Source organism: Saccopteryx leptura, chromosome 10, assembly GCF_036850995.1.
Source record: "Saccopteryx leptura isolate mSacLep1 chromosome 10, mSacLep1_pri_phased_curated, whole genome shotgun sequence".
NCBI classification, from domain to species: Eukaryota; Metazoa; Chordata; class Mammalia; order Chiroptera; family Emballonuridae; genus Saccopteryx; species Saccopteryx leptura.
In genome coordinates, this window is record NC_089512.1 from 24,746,442 (window position 1) to 24,769,288 (window position 22,847).

General features: G+C 35.0%; 1 protein-coding gene across 2 annotated transcripts in view; it reads left to right on the forward strand.

Annotated features, from left to right (window-relative positions):
* The window catches only part of TOP2B (DNA topoisomerase II beta), a 57,780-nt gene that overhangs the window by 28,130 nt on the left and 6,803 nt on the right, over positions 1-22,847 (forward strand). For both annotated transcript variants that reach the window (XM_066350844.1, XM_066350845.1), the window contains exons 16-32: positions 548-657; positions 976-1,068; positions 1,164-1,278; positions 2,662-2,783; positions 3,535-3,683; positions 4,215-4,446; positions 6,627-6,761; positions 7,377-7,577; positions 8,601-8,796; positions 8,939-9,030; positions 11,800-11,955; positions 12,109-12,192; positions 16,025-16,219; positions 18,477-18,621; positions 18,842-19,009; positions 21,051-21,252; positions 22,179-22,258. In XM_066350844.1, coding sequence (XP_066206941.1) covers positions 548-657; positions 976-1,068; positions 1,164-1,278; positions 2,662-2,783; positions 3,535-3,683; positions 4,215-4,446; positions 6,627-6,761; positions 7,377-7,577; positions 8,601-8,796; positions 8,939-9,030; positions 11,800-11,955; positions 12,109-12,192; positions 16,025-16,219; positions 18,477-18,621; positions 18,842-19,009; positions 21,051-21,252; positions 22,179-22,258 — 2,475 coding nt within the window. The remainder of the gene's footprint in view (positions 1-547; positions 658-975; positions 1,069-1,163; positions 1,279-2,661; positions 2,784-3,534; positions 3,684-4,214; positions 4,447-6,626; positions 6,762-7,376; positions 7,578-8,600; positions 8,797-8,938; positions 9,031-11,799; positions 11,956-12,108; positions 12,193-16,024; positions 16,220-18,476; positions 18,622-18,841; positions 19,010-21,050; positions 21,253-22,178; positions 22,259-22,847) is intronic.

A 22,847-nucleotide genomic window follows, 5' to 3' on the forward strand; every position in this document is an offset into this window, starting at 1 on the left:
CTTTGTCTACAAAAATTAATCTGTTGGTATAAGTGTTGCCAGCTTGATCCATCAGCTTTTCAGCTAATGGTTTTAAATAATCATTGATGTTCATGATTTATTTTAAAAGTTTTTCAGCTTTATTGAGGTATAACTGACAAATAAAGTTATGTATATTTAAGGCATACAACATGATGACTTGATATGTGTATACATTGTAAAATTATCACCACAAGTTAATTAACACATCCATCACCTCACATAGTTACCCCCCTTTTTTAGTGCTGAGAACACATAACATCTACTCTCAGCAGTTTTCAAGTGTACAGTATAGTACTGTTCAGTCGGCACCATGCTGTTCATTACGTCCCCAGAACTTAATGTCTTATAACTGGAAGTTGTACTGTTTGACAGACACCTCCCTATTTTCCCTTTTCCCCAGCCCCTGGCAGCCACCATTCTACTCTTTCTATGAGTTCAGCTCCTTTAGTTTCCACATATAGGTGAGATCATATAGTATTTGTCCTCTGTCTAGCTTATTTTCATTTTTATTTTCTAAATTGTGCAGGTTTGGGTACCAGTACAGCTAAAGAAGCAAAGGAATATTTTGCTGATATGGAGAGGCACCGCATCTTGTTTAGATATGCTGGTCCTGAAGATGATGCTGCCATTACCTTGGTAATGAAGCTAATTTAAAGAAATCTTTCCTAGTACATGTCTCCCTACCTTCTGTACTTTTCTTCTCGGTCTGGTTTTTCTATGTCTCTTTTGAATTCTAATGCCCAATCTAATCAATTTTGTTTTTCTTTACTCCCAACCCTCTGATTATGCCCTGTTTTCATAGTCTTTATTTGAAGACATCTCTTCAAGTGTATTTTTGATAAAAGCATATTAGAAAAATCAAATTTCCCAGAAATTAATTAGTCATTTAAAAATTTTTAATTTTATAATGATATTTATTTTAAATATGTGAAATCATTTCCTGGAATCTTTCAGGCATTCAGTAAAAAGAAGATTGATGACAGAAAAGAATGGTTAACCAATTTTATGGAAGATCGGAGACAGCGTAGGTTACATGGATTACCAGAGGTTAGTCATACAGAGTGGTGATCTGGGGGAAGAGAGAAGGAGACTAAAACTGAAATAGTAATAATGACACCATTGCTATATAACTTTTCTCTCAGCAATTTTTATATGGTACAGCAACAAAGCATTTGACATACAATGATTTCATCAACAAGGAATTGATTCTCTTCTCAAACTCAGACAATGAAAGATCTATACCATCTCTTGTTGATGGTAAGTAGCTGTTATTTAAAATCCTCTCATTCTCATTTTTGTATATATTGAGTATATTTTAAATTAATGTATTTTAAGTCATCCCTATAATTTTAAAACCCTGAAGTTGCTGTAGAGATACTTTGGTAGGACTGAAATCTTTTTTTTTTTTTTCTTAATTTCAATGTTTTAAAACCTTTTTTTAGTTTTTCAGGAAAATTTAAGGCAAATTTTAAAAGCTTTTGCTCCAAGTTGATTGCAGACTTCCTAAAATAAGTAATAAAATGGTATTTTGATAAGTTCTAAAATATTTATCAGAGACTAAATTTTAAAAGACCCTTAAATCTCAATACTTTAACTGATTTTATTTGACAAAATAACTAGAAACTGCTACCTGGTAGAGCAGATTTTGGTCTTCTAGCTAGCACTTTTGAAATTTCTTTTTATAACTTTTAGCAAGTTAGTTTGATCCTTATGTTCCTTGGTTTTTCAGTTAATAGCAGATGATTCTACTCATCCGTTAAGTTCTAGCTTTAAGTTACATTCTTTCTGTAATTTCAGAAAGAAGTCTTCCCTAACAATTTCAGTCTAAATTGATCCCAGATGCCTAAACTTCTGTGCTAATAATTGTGTGCCAATTATTTTACTTGTGTTAATTTTGCCTCCTCAATTAGATTATAAAATTCTCAAGGAAAGGGGCCATTTTCTCATCCTTTTGTTTCTACAATGCTCTGGGCCCACGATGATGATGATAGCTAGCATATACTAAAAAGTTTATTACTATGCTCATTGGCCTAGAAGAATGATCAGGAAGCAGAGTGCTTTGCTTGCATTATCTCATAATCCTTATGATCACCCTATTAGGAAGGTAATTATTTCTATTATAATTATATAGTCGAGGACATTGAGACTTACTGGTTTAGTAATTTGTGCAAAGGCACATGTTAAATGGTCTAGTTAAAAGAGTATCCAGATTAGTGAGATTCTAAACCCTGCATTCTTAATTTCCACAATACATCTCTTATTTGTAAGGGCTGTCCTGTTTTGGGATACTCTAATAATAGTTTCAGACTCATTGATAGTTTGCTGTTATTTTAGTTACAACTGACATTTTGGACACATGAGTGTTTGGAATCTCTTATGAAAGAAGTTTGGTGTCACTGAGCAGTTCTTTAAGACCAGAAGGAAGTCTTTCAATTGGTACTTCATTTTAGGAATAGATTAAGATGCTGAAAAACATGTTATTTTGTACTCACTTTGTTATAGAATTTCAATTAGTTATTTTTCAAAAATAAACTACATTTTTTCTTTCTTGACTATATAGAACATTTTTTTGCTAAAGAAACATTACAACTATATTTGAAGTAATATTTTTAAAAGAAGGAATGTTTTTTTTAAAAATAGGCTTTAAACCAGGCCAACGAAAGGTTTTATTTACCTGTTTCAAAAGGAATGATAAACGCGAAGTAAAAGTTGCCCAGTTGGCTGGATCTGTTGCTGAGATGTCTGCTTATCATCATGGAGAAGTAAGCATTAATTTTGGAATGCACTGAGAATTATGCTTACAGGTGTGAAGAATGATAATTAAGCATAATAAGCCTGACCTGTGTGGCGCAGTGGATACAGCGTTGACCTGGAATGCTGAGGTTGCCGGTTCAAAACCCTTGGCTTCCCTGGTCAAGTCCCATATGGGAGTTGATGCTTCTTCCTCCTCCCCGCTTCTCTCTCTCTCAAATGAATAAATTAAAAAAAAAAAGGCATAATAAAGTATTTAAAGTATTTTTCCTTCTATAAGGTCTTTGAAAATGTAAAAGATGTGAGAATTTGGATTTAATAAATAGGGAATAAATAGGCCCTGGCAGGTTTGCTCAGTGGTAGAGCATCAGCCCGGCATCTGGAGGTCCCGGGTTCGATTCCCAGCCAGGGCACACAGGAGAAGCGCCCATCTGCTACTCCACCCCTCCCCCTCTCCTTCCTCTCTGTCTCTCCCCCTCCCACAGCCAAGGCTCCATTGGAGCAAAATAGGTCCAGGCGCTGGGGATGGCTCCATGGCCTCCGCCTCAGGCACTAGAAGGGTTCTGGCTGCAACAGAGCAATGCCCCAGATGGGCAGAGCATTGCCCCCTGGTGGGCATGCCGGGTGGATCCAGGTCGGGTGTATGCGAGATGGGAGCCTCTCTGTCTCCCTACTTCTCACTTTAGAAAAATACAATAAATAAATAGGGAATAAATATAGAAATTAAAAATATTAATGTTATATTCTGTTTCTCTTCTATAGCAAGCATTGATGATGACTATTGTGAATTTAGCTCAGAACTTTGTGGGAAGCAACAACATTAACTTACTTCAGCCTATTGGTCAGTTTGGAACTCGGCTTCATGGTGGTAAAGACGCTGCAAGCCCTCGTTACATCTTCACGATGTTAAGGTAACAGCTTGCTGCTGTAATGGCATAGCGTTCTATTGGAAGTTGATTGGAACTGACTGTTTAATAAAATTGTAACTATGGAGAAGTATGATTGGGGTGGATGTTTTAAATTGTTTGATAGTAAATAGAATGAAGTTTGTTCATCTAAATTTTTATGGGTTATTGGTGAAACCAGTCCCAATGAATATAAGCATTTTTTTTCTGACCAGCCTTTACTCTTTAGGCTGAAGATGGATTTTGTGATTTAGTCAGACTAAGAGGAGATTCTTAAAAAGTTATTTATCAATACTAAAAATTTAGGCAGGTAAGTACAGAAGTAAAATTGGGTTATTAAATCTGGCTTTGTGCCTGAGAGAAATATATTTGGTAATAAGGCTTGGTAAAATTTACTGTGAAGCAGTAACTGTAATAAAAAAATTTCAAAATGCATTATTTTAAAAGGATTTTTGAAATGAAGTCTTGAATTATGTATAAAATTTTATTCCTAAAAACCATGACATTTTTTCATATACTTTTTTTCCCTTTCATTAGCTCTTTAGCAAGACTGCTGTTTCCTGCTGTGGATGACAACCTGCTTAAATTCCTTTATGATGATAATCAACGTGTAGAGCCTGAGTGGTATATTCCCATAATTCCTATGGTGCTAATAAATGGTGCTGAGGGCATTGGTACAGGATGGGCTTGCAAACTACCCAATTACGACGCTAGGGAGATTGTGAACAATGTCAGACGCATGCTAGATGGCTTGGACCCTCATCCCATGGTAATTATGTAGAATTTATTGCTTATATTGCTTATTTAACAAGTGATAATGTCTAATCATTTTAGAGAAGTAATGGAACCATTTTTATTTTAGAATGTATTATAGACAATAATCACTTTATTACAGTGTAATTTGATATGTGCTTATAGTAAAAGATATAAACTTTAGAAAAAGCCTGATAGTAAGGTTTATGGGGAGACACTATTGAAATTTAAAAATACTCCATATTTTAGGCTTTCATAGATCTAAAGTATACTATAAAGTGTATAGAGACTAATGTTTTTTTTGACAAAATTATGGAACTTTAGGATTTGTTCACGACTACTGAGTTATAGTAAAGTTGTATGAATGCTAACAAACACATTGTATATATTTCAGTGTGTCCCCATGTTTTTTATTTTTTCCTTTTTCTTACATCATTCACTGTGCTCAGTTCTTCCCCCAAACTACCTCCAAGAAAAAATTCTCAAAACATGTCCATCTTCCACATGATTTAAAATCATCTAGAAATTTTTTTATCATAATACTTTTAAATGTGTATTTTTATTACAAAAATGGTAGTGCTCATTGTAGGTAATATAAATAAGCAAATTGAAAAATATACTTTGTAGATCTACCTACCATGTTGAAAAGCAAACTCAGTATTTTAATGTATTTCTGTCCAAGATTTATTTCATTTTTGTATTCAAAAAGAAAACAAAAATTAGATTATGACTTAAAATCTGTTTTCTCCTTAAATACTTAAACCCTTTGAATAGGATGAACATTCATTTCATCCCCGTGCCTCCTGCCATCCAAAGTACGATCATACATGTGTAAGGCAACATTAAAAAAAGGCAAATGTGCCTGACCAGGCGGTGGCGCAGTGGATAGAGCGTTGGGCTGGACCCAGGTTCAAAACCCCGAGGTTGCCAGCTTTAACGCTGGTTCATCTGGTTTGAGCAAGCCTCACCAGCTTGAGCCCAGGGTTGCTGGCTTACTCAGTCTGCTGTAGCCCCCCAGTCAAGGCACATCTGAGAAAGAAATCAATGAACTAAGGAGCCACAACAAAGAATTTATGCTTCTCGTCTTTCTCCCTTCCTGTCTTTCACTATCTGCCCCTCTCTCTGTTACACACACAAAAAAGGCAAATGTATGTTCTTCTTGTTTCTGTAAATTGGTTATCAAACAAACATGATTTTAAGTTAATAAAACTGTAACTGGAACTAATTTCATTTTTTGAAAAAATACTTCTGGGGGTCAGCAAGCATGAAAAAAACTCACTACTCAAAGGATTAAGGTACTTTGAAATATTTCTAACAGCATGAAACTACTTTATGATTATAGCATTTAATTCTTTCAGTTAGAGCATTTACGTTTGTGTATTTGATCAATGTATGCTTCTTATGTGCCTGATATATCTATGTCTACCTACCTACCTACCTATGTATCTCCCTGTATCTATCTTTGAGACACTGTGCTAGGTGGTGAGGTGAAAAATTGATCTGTCTTCAGAAAGATAATCTGTTGTCAAGACAAGACATTGGGGCATGAAGTTTACAGGGAAAAAGAATGTGGCTCAGTGTGCCAGAGAAATGTCCTATCCTATATGCCTAGCTACTAACTACTTAATGATACAACAAATACGAATTTTAGAAGAGGGAGAGCGCATTTGTAATTAGGATGAGGAAGATAAGTAAGATTTATATATATAAATGAGGGGATGTGGGGAGCTGCATATGTGTCAGGCCTGCTGGATAGAGTGAAGGAAAGTGGGAATATTCAAAATATTTAAGCAAAATGTGGAAGAAGAGTAGTGGTCTGAAAAGCAAATTGTTGGAGAAAAGGTAGAATGTTAGATTGAGTAAAGACTGTAGAAGGCTTTCCAAGTCTGAATTTGAAGAATTGTTAATCTAGGGGAGGAGTATGGAGGCAGTGGGCTGGGAGAAAGTAGTGTTCTAGGAAGATTAGGAGAGATGACGCTAAGGTTTTGAAGTCGGGGAACATTCAGATTATATTAACGGAAACTGTGAAATGTAGACTGAGTGAGTGTTTGGGGAGGGACTGTTGAGGATGAGGAAGAGCTGCAGGCGTATTCACCCGCCAGTAGCAGTACACTGTAGATTGAGAGGCATTCAGATCTGCTATTGGCACTCAGGAGAGAAGTCGGAGCCTTGAATTATTATTTTTTTTCTTTGCAGCTTCCAAACTACAAAAACTTTAAAGGAACGATCCAAGAACTTGGTCAGAATCAATATGCCGTCAGTGGTGAAATATTTGTGGTGGATAGAAACACAGTAGAGATTACTGAGCTTCCAGTTAGGACTTGGACACAGGTGAGTATGTGCGCTATCTCTGAAGAGGGACTGCATTAAGCAGTTCTTTCTGGTAAGAATATGATTCCATCTTTGTTTGCCCTAATTCTGTATAATGTTTAAAAATTCCTGTATACATTTTTGATCCATTCTATTGTATTTGTGCTTTGAATATTTAAATAGTAAAAGTTTTTTGAACATGTGTAATGTAGAATAACTTAAACTAGCTTTTAAAGATACTGTTACCTTTATCTTGAAATGAAGAAAACAATGTAATTATTTTGAACCCTTAAAAATATGGCCAATAAATTCATGTCAGTTCATATCAGCTGTTACAAATCTAAAAGTATGCTTGTCATCTCTTGTCAGTTCTAGCTGATGTGTCGTCATCTTTTAGCCTTTCCCTGGCCCTTGGAGTATGAGCAGATCAGCACCATTACCTTGTGTATCATCTTTCTCTATTGAGATCCCCATCTGTTGTCTTCCATAGTGATGGGGCAGCAGATGATGGCGGTTCCCCCCCCCCTTTTTTTGTCCACAGGAACTGAGAATTAAAAAAAAAAATTGTATGACTTGAGGAATGAGAACATGAGTGTGTGTCATGAAAAGCATTACCTATTTTTAAATCTTTTATAGGTATACAAAGAACAGGTTTTAGAACCTATGCTAAATGGAACAGATAAAACACCAGCATTAATTTCTGATTATAAAGAATATCATACTGATACAACTGTGAAATTTGTGGTGAAAATGACAGAAGAGAAGCTGGCACAAGCAGAAGCTGCTGGATTACACAAAGTTTTTAAACTTCAAACTACCCTTACTTGTAATTCCATGGTAACTGTTTAGATTTACTATTAATTTAACTTTTTTTGCATGCCAAAAGTTAAATTTTTGTAATTGGTTTCATGATGGGAGTGGCTATAGTAAGTCTGAACGCACCCCCCCATACTCTGGCTGTAGAATTTAGAGGTACACTCATTGCTCTTCCTCCACCATTATCCACTACCCTTAATCCCCACTCTGCATTTGTGCATCTGGGCATTTGTGCATCTGGGCTTGAACACATAGGATATACACACGACTGATAGTTATGAGAGTGATTGCTGCAGGCTTTCCAGGTGCTTATGCCTGTTTCTATTAGCATTTTAATTAGGGAGTACTTACCTCCTCATACTTCTAATCTGCTGTATTACACTTTTGTATATTTGTGTTTATACATAATTGGGGAGGAAGGTAGAAAGTTAACATGTATGATTACCCTTGTTCGATTCCCGTCCATTTCCAATTAGCTTCTAGATTTGAAGAAGAGTTAAAGAAAAAAATCCAGCAACAGTACAGTGCCTGAGAAAAAGTGCCATTAATACGTCAAGAAAAGCTGACGGAAAAAGGAGAAAAAGGATAGAGAAGAAGTAACATTTCCAAAATAATTGAGGAAGTTTGGGTGAATTATAGCACAATTATAAAAATAAAAGAATGGTATCCATTGAGCATATGGGAGAGAAAACTACATTTAAAAATTTTAAACTTAGAGATAGAATGTATTTACTTTTAGTTAGGAAACTTTTTTCTTAGATGGTTTTATAGCCACATTAAATAATAACCCTTTTTAAGGACCTACTTTTAGCTTTTAAAACTATTGCTATTTTAAAGATTTTCAGTTTGAGAATTGAATTTATAAGTTTCTTGGAGTCACCAAAGGAATATTTATAGAAATGTGCTTAGTAGTTTTGGATGTAACAGCTTTTAAGGGTGATGTGTGTTTAAGTGTATTATGATTTTAAATCCTGTAGATGTCATAGAAGTTAAAAATACCAGTGCAGATTTATGTAATTTTCAAAACTTTTGTGTTTTGCTTAGGTACTCTTTGATCATATGGGATGTCTGAAGAAGTACGAAACTGTGCAGGACATTTTGAAAGAATTCTTTGATTTACGATTAAGTTATTATGGGTTACGTAAGGAGTGGCTTGTAGGGATGTTGGGAGCAGAATCTACAAAGCTTAACAACCAAGCTCGTTTTATTTTAGAGAAGATACAAGGGAAAATTACTATAGGTAAGATGCAACTTTTAAAAATTTGAACATTAGTTAAAATGGAAAAACTTTATTAAATAGAAGACATTTTTATCAGTAGAATATAAACAAATACAAATTGAATCTCTTTTCTTGATCCTAACTTTATTTTTCCCTCACATAGAGAATAGGTCAAAGAAAGATTTGATTCAAATGTTAGTCCAGAGAGGTTATGAATCTGACCCAGTGAAAGCCTGGAAAGAAGCACAAGAAAAGGTAATCATTTGCAGAACAAGACATTCAGAGAAGCTTTTAAAAGCAACTTCCAAAACAAACCAAAACCCAACCCCTAAAATTTAAATTGAATACTGCGTAAGGTGCTAAGTTGTCTGTTTGGAGACTGAAGTCTTCTGTTTATCCACAGAACAGATACAGTACAGGAATTTGCAGTGCACACCCACCACAAAGCACTTTGCCAGTGTGACTCAACCAGGGCCTGGAGAAATGACTCCAGGTGTGAGAAGGTAGCTCAGTCTCCTTGGCCTTTTTTCTGAGCCTGCCATTAAAGGGTATTAGTTGTGGTGGTGGCTTTTGTGAGGTGCATGTATACTCTCTGGGAACTACACTGATAGCACATAAATCATTTCACACTGTTCATTCTCTGGTCACAATATGGTATCCAGTCACCATTCACTCAGTCTGTTTCAGTTCACTCTGGGCAGAGCAGGGACACTGTTCAATATTATAGTATTTATCAAGCACCATCTATGTTCTGTCCTGTGCTTAGATCTTTGGCTGGAGATTGAAACCTTGGAACTTCAGATTGAAAGTCTGATGTTTTAATTAAATCGTCCATTTCAGATCATAAATACTAATATAAATTCAGTGAATGGAATATTGAAACTTTGAGAGTCCCCTCAATATTAGTTTCTTGCTGTGTTATTGTATAGCTTTGTGATTGAGAACACAAATGTACAAAAGGAATAACATTGGAAATGATTAAATTTTTGATACTTAATTACACTATTGTATACATATGATACTGATAATGTTATCTTTAAGATACAATTATGATCATGTAACATAACTAGAACTGAAATTGTAAACCTTCCTACATTTGAGTTCTCAACCATAAGATTTTTCAGCAAACTACATTGAAATGCTGCCTTCATTTATACCATTATTGCTCTCCTCCCCCCAATTTTGGACAATCTGTAGAATGCTTTATATTAGAGTGAGTAAAATTAGAATAAATTACATATTTTTCAATTGCATATTAAGATAATAGGCTTGTCATTTGAGGAAAAAGGGATAGGATAAGATGAGAAGCGTTCAGAATTAAGATGCTCCAAGCACTTTGCTTTTCTTTCAATGTGTTTTATTGCATTCTTAAATCCTGAATTATAGTTTATACACTACTTGCCCTTCTGCATCACAGTTGGTTTAAACTATACCTTTAAAAAATAGTGAGCTAATGAATTTATGCTTAGTTTTAAAAGAAATGTGTTTAGAGATTGAGAATGCCCTTCTGGTGGAAATAGACTTCATGGGTAAAATCTAGTGTTGGGTTTTAATAATTTCATTGTCACCATCACAATTTTCTCAGCATCTTGGTCATGGGTTCATTTTGGGGGTTCAGGTAACAAAACTTCCCTTACAAGCATGTCCTGTTCTGTAGAATTGGAGAAGAGAGAATTATAAAAAAGATAATTAGAAGATTATAATTTTTTTCAAAAACATAATAGAATTTGGATTAAAACTGACAGTTTATTTTTTTTATTTCTGAAAGTATCCTTACTCACCTTCATGTGAACAGTGATAGATACACATTCTTAGAGTGCTCACTAACAATACCCTGGGTGTCATCAAAACCTAGAGTAAGTAGATTTCCAAAGTATGGCTCTAAACAGGATTTTATGACAATCTAATAATATTTTAATAGTAGTGTAACAGCCTAAATATTCCATAGCAACACTGTTTCATGACAAATTTTTTAAAACTGGAGAATTAATTTGTCATGAGTTATCTAGGAACTATCAGCTCAACAACAACATTCCTTATTTGGCTACTGTTGCTCAATGAATTTATAGTTTTGTTTATGTCATGAGGCATCTTGCTTTGCAATTTTTATCCCTTTTTTCTTCTGAAGTATACTTATTTAAACTTGACTCATATATAAATTTTTTTATTGAATATTTTAAATTTAAAGCTCTTTTTTTCTTTTTTAAAAGTTACCAAAAGTGAACTTTTTTTTTATGGAGTATCATGTTAGTCATTTTTAATTATCTGAGTTTCTTAAACAGTTTAGATGCAATTTTATTTAATGACTATTTTTATTTTAAACATTTTAAAGGTAATGTCACCTACAATTTCTGTTAAATTGATTGGATTTTGAAATATAATATTAGCATGAGAATTGTTTATTGCAATCCTTTCCATAAAAAAGACCTTATAAATCAAATTTTGGAATACCCCTCATAATTCATACTCTTACCAGCTCTTAAATTCTTAAATGAACTTTCTCTTAGTCATTACATGCCTAGTGTTGCTTTAGAGAATTTTTATTAAAAATTCATCCCTAGAGAGTGACTCTACTTTAGCATATTTAGAATAACTGTAAAACATTTTTCATAAGTGATATTTTGTGTTTCAAATTTTTCATTCACTCACTAAATATAAAATTCTGACAAGATGCAGTGATAAAACATTAGTTCCACTATATTAATTTTAAGATGTGGTGTCTTCTCAATTCATGACTTACAGTGTCTGGGCTAAGCAGTGAACTTTTTATCACATACTTAGATAAAAGGGACTCAATATACCACTCTTTTTGAAGACTTGATTATACATTTTTAGAATATTTAAACTTTTTATAGGAAATGTATTTTTTTTGGTAATTTTAGTGATATTCTAAAATGACTCTCAACTGAAGATGTAGCATTAAGAGTATAGCAGTAGTGGAATTTTACAGTCAGTATTCAGTAAAATTTAACAATGATGTGATGCTATCCAGGACTTTAATATGAAGTTTATTATTTTTTACAGGCAGCAGAAGAGGAGGAAACACAAATCCAGCATGATGATAGTTCCTCTGATTCAGGAACTCCTACAGGCCCTGATTTTAATTATATTTTAAATATGTCTCTATGGTGTCTTACTAAAGAAAAAGTTGAAGAACTGATTAAACAGAGAGATTCAAAAGTATGAACTTTTGTGGGTTAAATAATTTGAAACTGATATTTCAGTGCTATCCATATCTTTGTTTTTCTTTTCTCAAAAATAAGTGCTTTGATTTACCGTTTATACATTTTTAAATTGTCAGATGTTTAAATCATACTACTTTCTTTATCATAGGGGCGAGAGGTCAATGATCTTAAAAGAAAATCTCCTTCAGATCTTTGGAAAGAAGATTTAGCAGCATTTGTTGAAGAACTGGATGTAGGTTGAGTCTCCATTAAGACATACTTAGAAAAGTAATGTTCATGAAAATTCTTTTTAATTATCTCGGTTTCCTTCAACTTTGTGAGGTTAAATTGTGTTTGAGCCGAATTAGAATTACGCTTCTATATAAAGAAAAGTTCTGTCTTGTATGAAGTTGAAATTTAGAATAAATTAAATACTAATACTTTCCATTAGTTTAAATTTCTTAACTTCACATTAGCTTAATGATAATTCAGTTTAATGTTTTTCCTCCAAAAAGCAGTGTGTACACACATACATGATACACTATAGGTACTTTGATTTTCAGAAAGTAAAATGATAATTTCTTTGGGCTTGTAACAGATAAATTTTAATATTTTTTGTTATAACTTATTTTTCTCCAGGTAGAATTCTAATTTAAAAAATAAAAGAAAAATGTAGAGAAAGAAAATAGTGTAAACATTTTCTAAAATTGTCCAATTTGCTTTTAAGCAATTAACTCACTTAAAATTTTAGAATTAAGTTAATGTAGCAGTATAATTATCTGATTTTGAGGAGCACAAGGTAATTATTATTACTCATATGATACTACTTTTTTTACTTTTTAGTTATTTCATTGATTTATTGTCCACATACTCTAGTTTTATTTTCATGGCCTAAGTCAGAATTAGAACTGTTAAGAACAAGTGTGGTGTATAAGTTGCCTAATAAAATTTCTGGAATATTTTAGTGCTATTCTGGGTTTTCTTAATGATATTTCAAGTGCCACAAATATTAAGTATGCCTTGATTTATGCTTTTCTTATATTATTAATGATTTAGATTTTTAAAAATTTGAGACTTTTTTTTCTGCTCACTTATACATTTAAAAATTAATATCTATCAAATTAAATTAGCATATATTAAAGGAAAAGTGTTGTTCCTGATTAATATTAACGATAATATTGCTTTAAATCTGATCACGATTAATATGAGACAGGAAACTTTTTGTGGTTATGGCTATAAATTTCCTTACTATAATGAAATGGTACCACTCAAAACAATTCCAGTGAATACTACTACTCTTTCATTTTTAATTTATCACCTTATTTTATTATTTGCTAATTAGCAAAGTAGGTCCAAACAGCTTATTTATTCTGGATATATTTTTAACATTAAAATGATTTAGACTGCCTGACCAGGCGGTGGCGCAGTGGATAGAGCGTCGGACTGGGATGCGGAAGACCCAGGTTTGAGACCCTGAGGCCACCAGCTTTAGTGTGGGCTCATCTGGTTTGAGCAAAAAAGCTCACCAGCTTGGACCCAAGGTTGCTGGCTCGAGCAAGGGGTTACTCGGTCTGCTGTAGGCCCACGGTCAAGGCACATATGAGAAAGCAATCAATGAACAACTAAGGTGTCGCAACGAAAAACTGATGATTGATGCTTCTCATCTCTCTCTGTTTCTGTCTGTCTGTCCCTGTCTGTTCCTCTTTCTGACTCTCTCTCTGTCCCTATATATATAAAAAAAAAGATTTAGACTTAAATTTTGTGTTGATCTGTGTCATTGAAAGTCTAATGATACAATTAATTGAATCTCTGTTGTAGGTTGGCACCGCATTCTTTGTAATCATCAGTGATTCCCACTACCACCTCAAGTTAGAGAGGTTTTTTATTATTAACTTGTTATATAGATGAAAATTCTGAAGCTTAGAGAAGTTAATTAACTGGCTTAGAGAGGAATTATAACATTATGGTTAAGAGGAATTACTACTTCTCATAGTTCTAGTTTCTTCATCCATAAAATGAGCATCATATGTTTATTAATGCCTTGCACATAGTAGGTGCTTTATAAATTATAAATGTTATTTCCCAGGGGTTTATAAGTAATAAGTGGAAATGTGTAAATTGAAATCCAGATCTGTGATTTCAAAGCTTGTTATTTCTGTTAAGCTATCATGCTACAAGGATTTCTTAAATAACTTTTCAAGAGATTAAGATGGCATTTTCCCTAGTACCTTTCAAAACATGCTAGTTCGTCGGCCTGGTGTGTGTGGGACCCAGGTTCGATTCCCGGCCAGGGCACATAGGAGAAGCGCCCATTTGCTTCTCCACCCCCCCCCCTCCTTCCTCTCTGTCTCTCTCTTCCCCTCCCGCAGCCAAGGCTCCATTGGAGCAAAGATGGCCCGGGCGCTGGGGATGGCTCCTTGGCCTCTGCCCCAGGCGCTAGAGTGGCTCTGGTCGCGGCAGAGCGACGCCCCGGAGGGGCAGAGCATCCCCCCTGGTGGGCAGAGCTTCGCCCCTGGCGGGCGTGCCGGGTGGATCCCGGTCCCGGTCGGGCGCATGCGGGAGTCTGTCTGACTGGCTCTCCCCGTTTCCAGCTTCAGAAAAATACAAAAACAAAACAAAACAAAACAAAAAAAAACATGCTAGTTATTTGAAGGAATAATTTTGTAAGATAAAAACTTTTAAACATTAATCATGATTATATACTCATTATTACACAGAATCTTTTTAGTTCAATCTTACTATATTGGTCCTTTTAATTTTCATACTTTATGACCTTGTTTGTTAGTTTTTAAATTAAGTGAGAGGCTGGGAGAGACAGACTCTTGCATGCACCCTGACTGGCAAGCCCCCTACCAGGCAGTGCTCTGCCTGTCTGGACAGCTGCTCCATTGCTCAGCAGCTGAACACCTGAGGCGAGGCCATGGAGCCACTGTCAGCTCCTGGGGCCAACTTTGCCATTCAAGCCATGGCTGCGGGAGGACAGATGGGGGTGAAGAAGCAGATTGCTTCTCCTGTGTGCCCTGACTTGGGATGGAACCCGGGACTTCCACATGTCGGGTGGATGCTCTACTGCTGAGCAACCTTGTTTGTAGCAATCTGCCAGGGCAACCTTGTTTAAGAACAATTTTTTTTTTTCATATTTTCTGGATGGCTAAACCAATAGTAAAGAGTAGCTTTATATAAGGTCTACCGGAAAGTTCTGTCCATTTTTGGAATAAAACAAAATACAAATTTTTCTTACCATCAGTAAACTTTATTAAATAATATAATTGCCATTATTATTAATGATTTCTTGCCAGCGTGAGGGCAATTTGTATATCCCATTTTTGGAAAAATGTTTTATCTTTTGATGTGAAAAATTAAACCAGTGCTTGTTTGATATCCTCTTCATTTTTGACATTTTTGCCCTTCAGAAACTTTTGTAAGGACAAAAACAAGTGATAGTCGGAGGGTGCTAAGTCCGGGAATATGGTGGATGCGACAGACATGCTTCTATAGCATTTCTTCCTTGTTGAAATTTGTAAAAATTACAGTGGCTTAAATGAACTTTATCAGTAGCCATGTGTACACTATCGCTTCACACATAAGACTAACGTGAATCAACTTCGTTTTAGTTAATTTGCTACGTCAGTATGTATACATTAAGTGATAAAAATAGAGAGGCACACATGCGCCAAATAAACGTGCTTACGTGTCGAAACTTGTGATAGAAACGGACAGAACTTTCTGGTAGACCTTATATATACTTAACAGAACTGCCTTTTTGTATGATTTGCTGGGATTCTGATGATACCATGTCATCAGAAGTCATGATTCCATAGTACAACATATGAGTCATTCAGTTACTACGCTCTTGTATTTTAAATGCAAAGCTATTTTGACAGCACTGGGACTACAACCGAGGTCTTATATCAATACTTAAATTTATTATCTCTTTCCATTATGCTATCTTAGATCACTTGAAAAGAAAGCTTTATTCTTTACAGAATGAATAAAATTAGTTTTAATTTCTTACTCAATAGTCTTTTCTAATGAGTTGTTTATGCACCTGTTCTTGCCCTGCCTCCTTTAAAATTATATTTCAGAAAGTGGAAGCGCAAGAACGAGAAGATATAATGGCTGGAATGGCTGGAAAAGCAATAAAAGGTAAAGTTGGTAAACCTAAGGTGAAGAAACTTCAGCTGGAAGAGACAATGCCCTCACCTTACGGGAGAAGAATAGTTCCCGAGATTACTGCTATGAAGGCAGACGCCAGCAAAAAGTTGTTGAAGAAGAAAAAGGTATGCCATACCTCTGTTTTAGCTCATTGGTAGACTCCACCCCCATAATGATGTGTGTGTGTGTATATATATATATATTTTTTTTAATTTTACTGTGTGCTTAAATGATGCTTTGTTATGTTTCTAATATATTCACTTGTGATAGAAGATCATTTGTTCTATGAAAGCAGTTGATCCATAGAAGAAAAATATTAGTCAAGGACACATACATATAAAAAGCTACCTACTTTATTCCATTTTAAAAATAATAGAAATACTGTACTCAGCAGCATTCTAAATTAAAATCATGAACAAAATATATATATGTCATCTTTAAAATATAAATTTTAGTACTGTATCATGACTAATTAAGCTGGTCTTATAGCAGAAGAGGGTTTGTTTGACTGTTAAAGTAAGCTATTATTTTTTTACTCTTTGTTTGTACTATTAGTTAAAAGATCGTCAAGCACATCCGATGCCATTGGCATTGATTGGTGCTATTGAAGATTGAAAAGTGTGAGACTTATCTACCCTCCAGCAGATGGGCAAGAGTTAGCAGGAGGAGGAAACATTGAGATACTGTTCAGAGTTGAGGAAACAGGAGGCATGATGTTCTGAAAGACAGATGCAAATTTTTCTGGGCATCTTGATTTTGGAACCCATGGGATATGTAGATGGATATGTCCAACAGTCTAATTAGAGCTTGGGAAAATGAGTCCAAGAGCTGGAGAGAGGTGGGAAAGTTCTCTGTACAGAGCTAATAGTTGAAGCAGAGGAGCTTTACAATATCAGAGTTGTAATAAACTGAGGTCTTCTTCCTCCCCTGGCTCCCCGCCACACACAGGTTCACTTAGACATGCACTTGCTTTCTCCTTAGGAAAAGGGCTTCTTTCCTCTTCATTTGGTGTTTGTCAGGCTCAGTTCTCAGCATTGTTCTCTTCACCCCACATACTTCCCTTGAGTAACATCATAGCTTTTCCACTCACACGATGACTCTGTGTCCCTAAGCTTTTCAGGAGTGCCAGGCTGCTGTAGCCAGTCGAATACCTAGAGCCTCTCAAACTCAGCATTTCTGAAACTGAATTCAATATCCAGACTTCAAAACCACCTATACCACCTCTGTGCCTTATCTCAGTTACTGGTATTATCAGCCATTACTAATGTAAGCCCAAACCCTGGGAATTTCCCCATTCAATTAATAACTAAATCATACTGATTGCCTGCGAAGCAACTCCAAAACCCACCTTCGCATCTTGGTCCCCTTGACACCAAGTTAGGATTCTGTGTTTTCTCTAAGATAATTGAAAGCAGTCAGTAGTCTTGCTGTCTCTCCAGTCATCTAATCATGATTTTTACCTCTCTCCACTTCATTCCTCTCAGTCTTCTCTCTCAACTACTAGAGTGATAGTTCCAAAAAGTGTGACTGTTATACAAATGCTTAAAAGTTCTCAGTGGGTCCCCACTGACAACACCCACGCTCCTGTATGCAGTGATTTAGCTCCTACATGCCTTCCTGTGTTTTTGTACACTAATCTTTCCTCTCACCTTGCCTTGAATTCTAGCAGACTATTTGCAATTCTGTAAACAATGTGGCAACTCATGCCACTGTGTCTTTTGCCTGGGATGCTCTTTCTCCCTTCACTCGCCTCACCTGGCAAACGTGATTACTTCAAAACCCAGTCAGAAAGCCTTCTTGGAGTCTTCTCTGGTCCTGCTCTAGGCAGAGTTGCTCCGTTCTTCCCTGGGTCACTGTTAAACTTACCTCTGTATTTGTTATTCATATTGTAGTGACTTGTCTTCTCTTTCTCTCATTCAATAATTTTAGTCAGAGGACTTCATTTTAAAATGCCTAGCAGTGCATGCTTGTGTTGCTTGTTTTCTTTTAATAATCTAAAGGGTTTTTTCTAGGATATAGAGGCCACCGCTGTAGCAACTTATTTTGCAGGTACCTTTTGGAATAGTTAGCTATTGGTCTGAAAGTCTCATTTGACAATGGAAAATGGCCTCCTTATTTTTTATGGTTGCTTTTAGGTAGCTGTCATCTAATAGTGTGTACCAGAAGATTAGAGTGGTGAGCAGTACCATTTGCTTTAGATATTTCAAGTAAAACATGGTCTGATCAAAGCTCTGTTAAGATGTCAGTAGAATTACATTTTATTATTTTTTACTCATATAATATGAAGAAGCAATCTACTGGCTGGAAATGTATCTCTAAGGTACACAGTAGTGATTTAACTTTTATTTTCATTCTTGGTTTGATTTTCTTTTTAATGTGTAGGGTGATCTCGATACCTCAGCAGTAAAAGTGGAATTTGATGAAGAATTCAGTGGAACACCAATAGAAAGTACAGGAGAAGAAACATTGATCCAGTCTGTGCCTATAAATAAAGGTCCCAAACCCAAAAGGGAGAAAAAGGAGCCTGGTGAGGATTTGTTACCAAGCCTTTTCTGATAAAATCTATATACACAGGGTATTACAAGATACTTTTGATTGCGCTTTTTTTCTAATAGTTTTATGTAATATCTCAATGTTCATGAACATTTGTTATTATACGGAACTTTTCATTATATTAGTTTTGGTTTTGCTAATGACATTTGTGTAAGTATGGATACATACTGTCATTGTTGTTCTTTTGGTTTTAGGTACCAGAGTGAGAAAGAGAAAAGTACCTACATCAGCTGGCAAACCTAACACAAAGAAAATGAAGAAACGGAACCCTTGGTCTGATGATGAATCCAAGTCAGAAAGTGACTTGGAAGAAACAGAACCTGTGGTTATTCCAAGAGATTCTTTGCTTAGAAGAGCGGCTGGTATTGTGATACATTTTATACTTATTTTATTGTATGTTGTAGTTTGGCCAAGTTAGTATTACCCATATTATTTGTATTGACAGTGTTACTAAAGTACTACACCATTAGTATTTCAGGAGTTTTAGTCCACAAAGACAAAAGTTGCTTTACAGAATGGTTTTTTCTAGCAAAGTTGGATGTTAGACAGATTTCCTAGAATGAACCATGTTTTCTTCTTTTCATTAAAATTTTGGGGTGATATTCCTTAATAAGATTATGTAGGTTTCAAGTGTACATTTCTATGATAGATGGTCTGTATATTGCATTGTGTACCCACCAGCCAAATTGCTTTCTTATTGATGTTTATATAAAGTTTGGGTTATATTTCATTCATAGTTTGAAGACTTTTGGTAAAAAATGTATTATGGTAGTATACCACGAGTGATGGGTCAATAGAAATACTGCAGAGTTTTGTTTTTGTTTAGTTTTCTACCTTTGTATCCAAAAAATTTCTCCCAACTTTAGGAGTCTGATTCCACGCACAGGGCAATACCATTAGATTACTAGATCACTGCAGTCAAAGAGCTAGGATGCACAGTCCCATTTTGTTCTATATTTCTGTTAAGCATGTGATTTGATCCTATCTGAATGTATTCATAAACTTAAAGTATTCAAATAATTAAAAACTGATGACTCCTATTTTATAGATTCTTCTCAAATTTAAGTCATCATTTACTTAAAATGAATAACATCATTACAGTTGTTTTATCTCTGGGAGCTACATTTTAAATTATATGTCAGGCCTTAAATTCTTTGGTTGTGTAATCACAAAGTGATTGAATTTCTTTTCCTAAAGTGTATAGGTAGTATAATATATATGAATTTGTGTGTGTGTGTGTGTGTGTGTGTGTGTGTGTGTGTGTGTGTGACAGAGAGAGGGACAGATAAAGACAAACTGGAAGGGAGAGAGAAGCATCAATTCTTCACTGCGACTCCTTAGTTGTTCATTGATTGCTTTTTCATGTGTGCCTTGACCCAGGGGTGAGGGGGTTACAGCAGACTGAGTGACCTCTTGTTCAAGCCAGTGACCTTGTGCTCAAGCCAGTGACTTTGGGCTTCAAGCCAGCAACCTTTGGGCTCAAGCCAGTGACCATGGGGGCATGTTTATGATCTCACGCTCAAGCCAGCAACCCCATGCTCCAGCCAGCAACCCTGTACTCAAACCTGATGGGCCCACGCTCAAGCTCAAGCAGTGACCTCAGGGTTTCAAACCTGGGTCCTCTGTGTCCCAGCCCAACGCTGTACTCACTGTTCCACTGCCTGGTCAGGCAATATGACTTTTTAACGTGGAACTTAAGTTACATGACAGTTAATTTATTACATTAAATGCTTCAAAATTGTATTTATCCTTTTTCCATTCATCTAGAAATAAGTAAAAACATGGCATCTAAATGATTTTTAAATTTTATTTTATAGCATATGCTAGAAGTTATAATAAAACTTATTTGTATAATACCAATGTGCCTTTCTCCATAGTTGGTAATTTTTATACATTATATTAAATTATTGTCTTGATAAATTATTGGTCTTACCTCTACTTTCTCTTATTCATCTGAAATATTACTATCTGTTATTTTGTAGCGAAACTACTATTAATAGATGTTTTTATGAAAAAGGTTAAGATTAGTACTTTCTAAAGACCAGTAAGATTTGTCTTTTGTAATCACAGAAATGATAAATCTTTTACAGTAGCCATATGACTTCTTTTATGTTTGTGAGTAATATTTAAGTATGACAAGCCACATCTTAATAATCTCATCTGTTTATGCTCTCTTAACGTGTGCAGCATTACCCCATAGCCTCCTGGGAAGTACAGCTAGATTGTTAACACTGAAAATAACTGAGGCCAGAGTTGTTGGCATTTATTCTCTAAATGCTTGTCTCTTTTTATTGAGTGTTTTTAGTGATAGCTGGAATATTTTTCAAATGCATTCATTACTCATCATATTTCATGTGGATAAAGCTGGATTTGATTTTAACATTTACTTTCACTTTTCTCCAGCGGAGAGGCCTAAGTACACATTTGATTTCTCAGAAGAAGAGGATGATGATGCTGATGATGACGACGACAATAATGATTTAGAGGAATTGAAAGTTAAAGCATCTCCGATAACGAATGATGGGGATGATGAATTTGTTCCCTCAGATGGCCTAGATAAAGATGAATATACATTTTCACTTGGCAAATCAAAAGCTACTCCAGAGTAAGTAATGAAGCAACTGCTACTCAGGTATATGGTATAAGTTAGTTGATTAGACATCTGTCAAAGATCTAGTAAATTCTCTCTAAGAAATTATTACTCTAAGGAAGGGTCTCCTCATGAAGCAATAAATTTGGTTGGTAATACAGCTGTTTACATAACTTTTGCTATAGTTCAGAACATGGATTGGAAAAATTATTTCATAAAAGGCTCAATAATAAATAGTTTAGGTTTTGCTGGTCATATGGACTATGCCACAACTACTCAATGGTGTTATTGTAGCAAGAAAACAGCCATAAACTGGAGGCTGTGTTCCATTAAAACTTAATTTACAAAAATAGCCAGCAGGCCTATGGGACATAGTTTGACAACCCCTGGTTCAGAGAAAAGTTAATAAATCTTCAGAAATAGGAATTTTAGGGTTCTTTCCTAGCTTTGGCCTTGATTGATTTTTCTTGTCCAGTGAGGGTGAACACTAACATGTTGATGTGAAGTGTGTGAACTATTTGAGACTAAGGAAGTATTTTACCACATGTAGTCTAGGATCAAAAATAGAATTATTGCCTACTCTGATGGAGATTTTGCCTTTCTCCGTGGATTCTTGTAATTTACTGTTAAATTCTGGAATGGAAAAAAAAATTCTGGAATGGTTCTAGCAACCATAAAATTTAATTTAGTGATATTTTTTATAACTAGACCTTTACTCAATCTCCATTCTCTTAGGTGAAATCATTGGGTGTCTGCTGTCTATGTCTGTATGCACATGTGTGTATATTAGAGGAAAATGGTTTGATTGCTGTGTCTTTAACAGAGAAACAAATGAGAACAAAATTTTGTTCTGTGATTATAATCCTGCTGTATATATTATATATAATTTTTCAAGGTTGAAACCAGAGATTTAAATTATATTGTGTTTTTCTTTTTAATAGAAAATCTTCTCATGACAAAAAAAGTCAGGATTTTGGGAATCTCTTCTCATTTCCTTCCTACTCTCAGAAGTCAGAAGATGGTATGCTCATTTTCATCTTTTCATTGGTTACTGATTGCTATGATTTAGTGGAGAAGAAAACACAGTAGATAAATCATTAGATCATGATTTAATTCAGGATTATGAGTAGATACCTTACCTTTTTACATTTTCCTCAATGTTAAAAGGTTTATGTATTTTTCCTGAGGTGATTCTGAACTGCTTGGTCAAAATGGGTATTATGGAAGCACTTAGGTGGCTAGGCAGATGCTAATTTGTATGTGTGTAGGGAGTGTGGTGGAGGGGTAGTGTGTTAATGAGAGAAAAAAATGTAGAAATTTTGGAAGATTGAATTTTGATTTTCATGGCAACATGATTTACATATGACAGATTTTTAAAAAGCTACACGGGTAGCGATAGGCCAATTTGTTTTACTAAACCCTGGTAGCTGAAAGACTAAAACTTTCATAGAAGCAAATTTAATCCAAGTATTTTTTATTTCCTATATTTTTGTGTATGGAATTCTTAAGAAAACAATCTGGTTAGATTGAATTGATTCACTGTCTTGCATTTTTTAATACACATATGTGGACAGATATAGATAGATCTGGCACATACTCTCTCTATATAG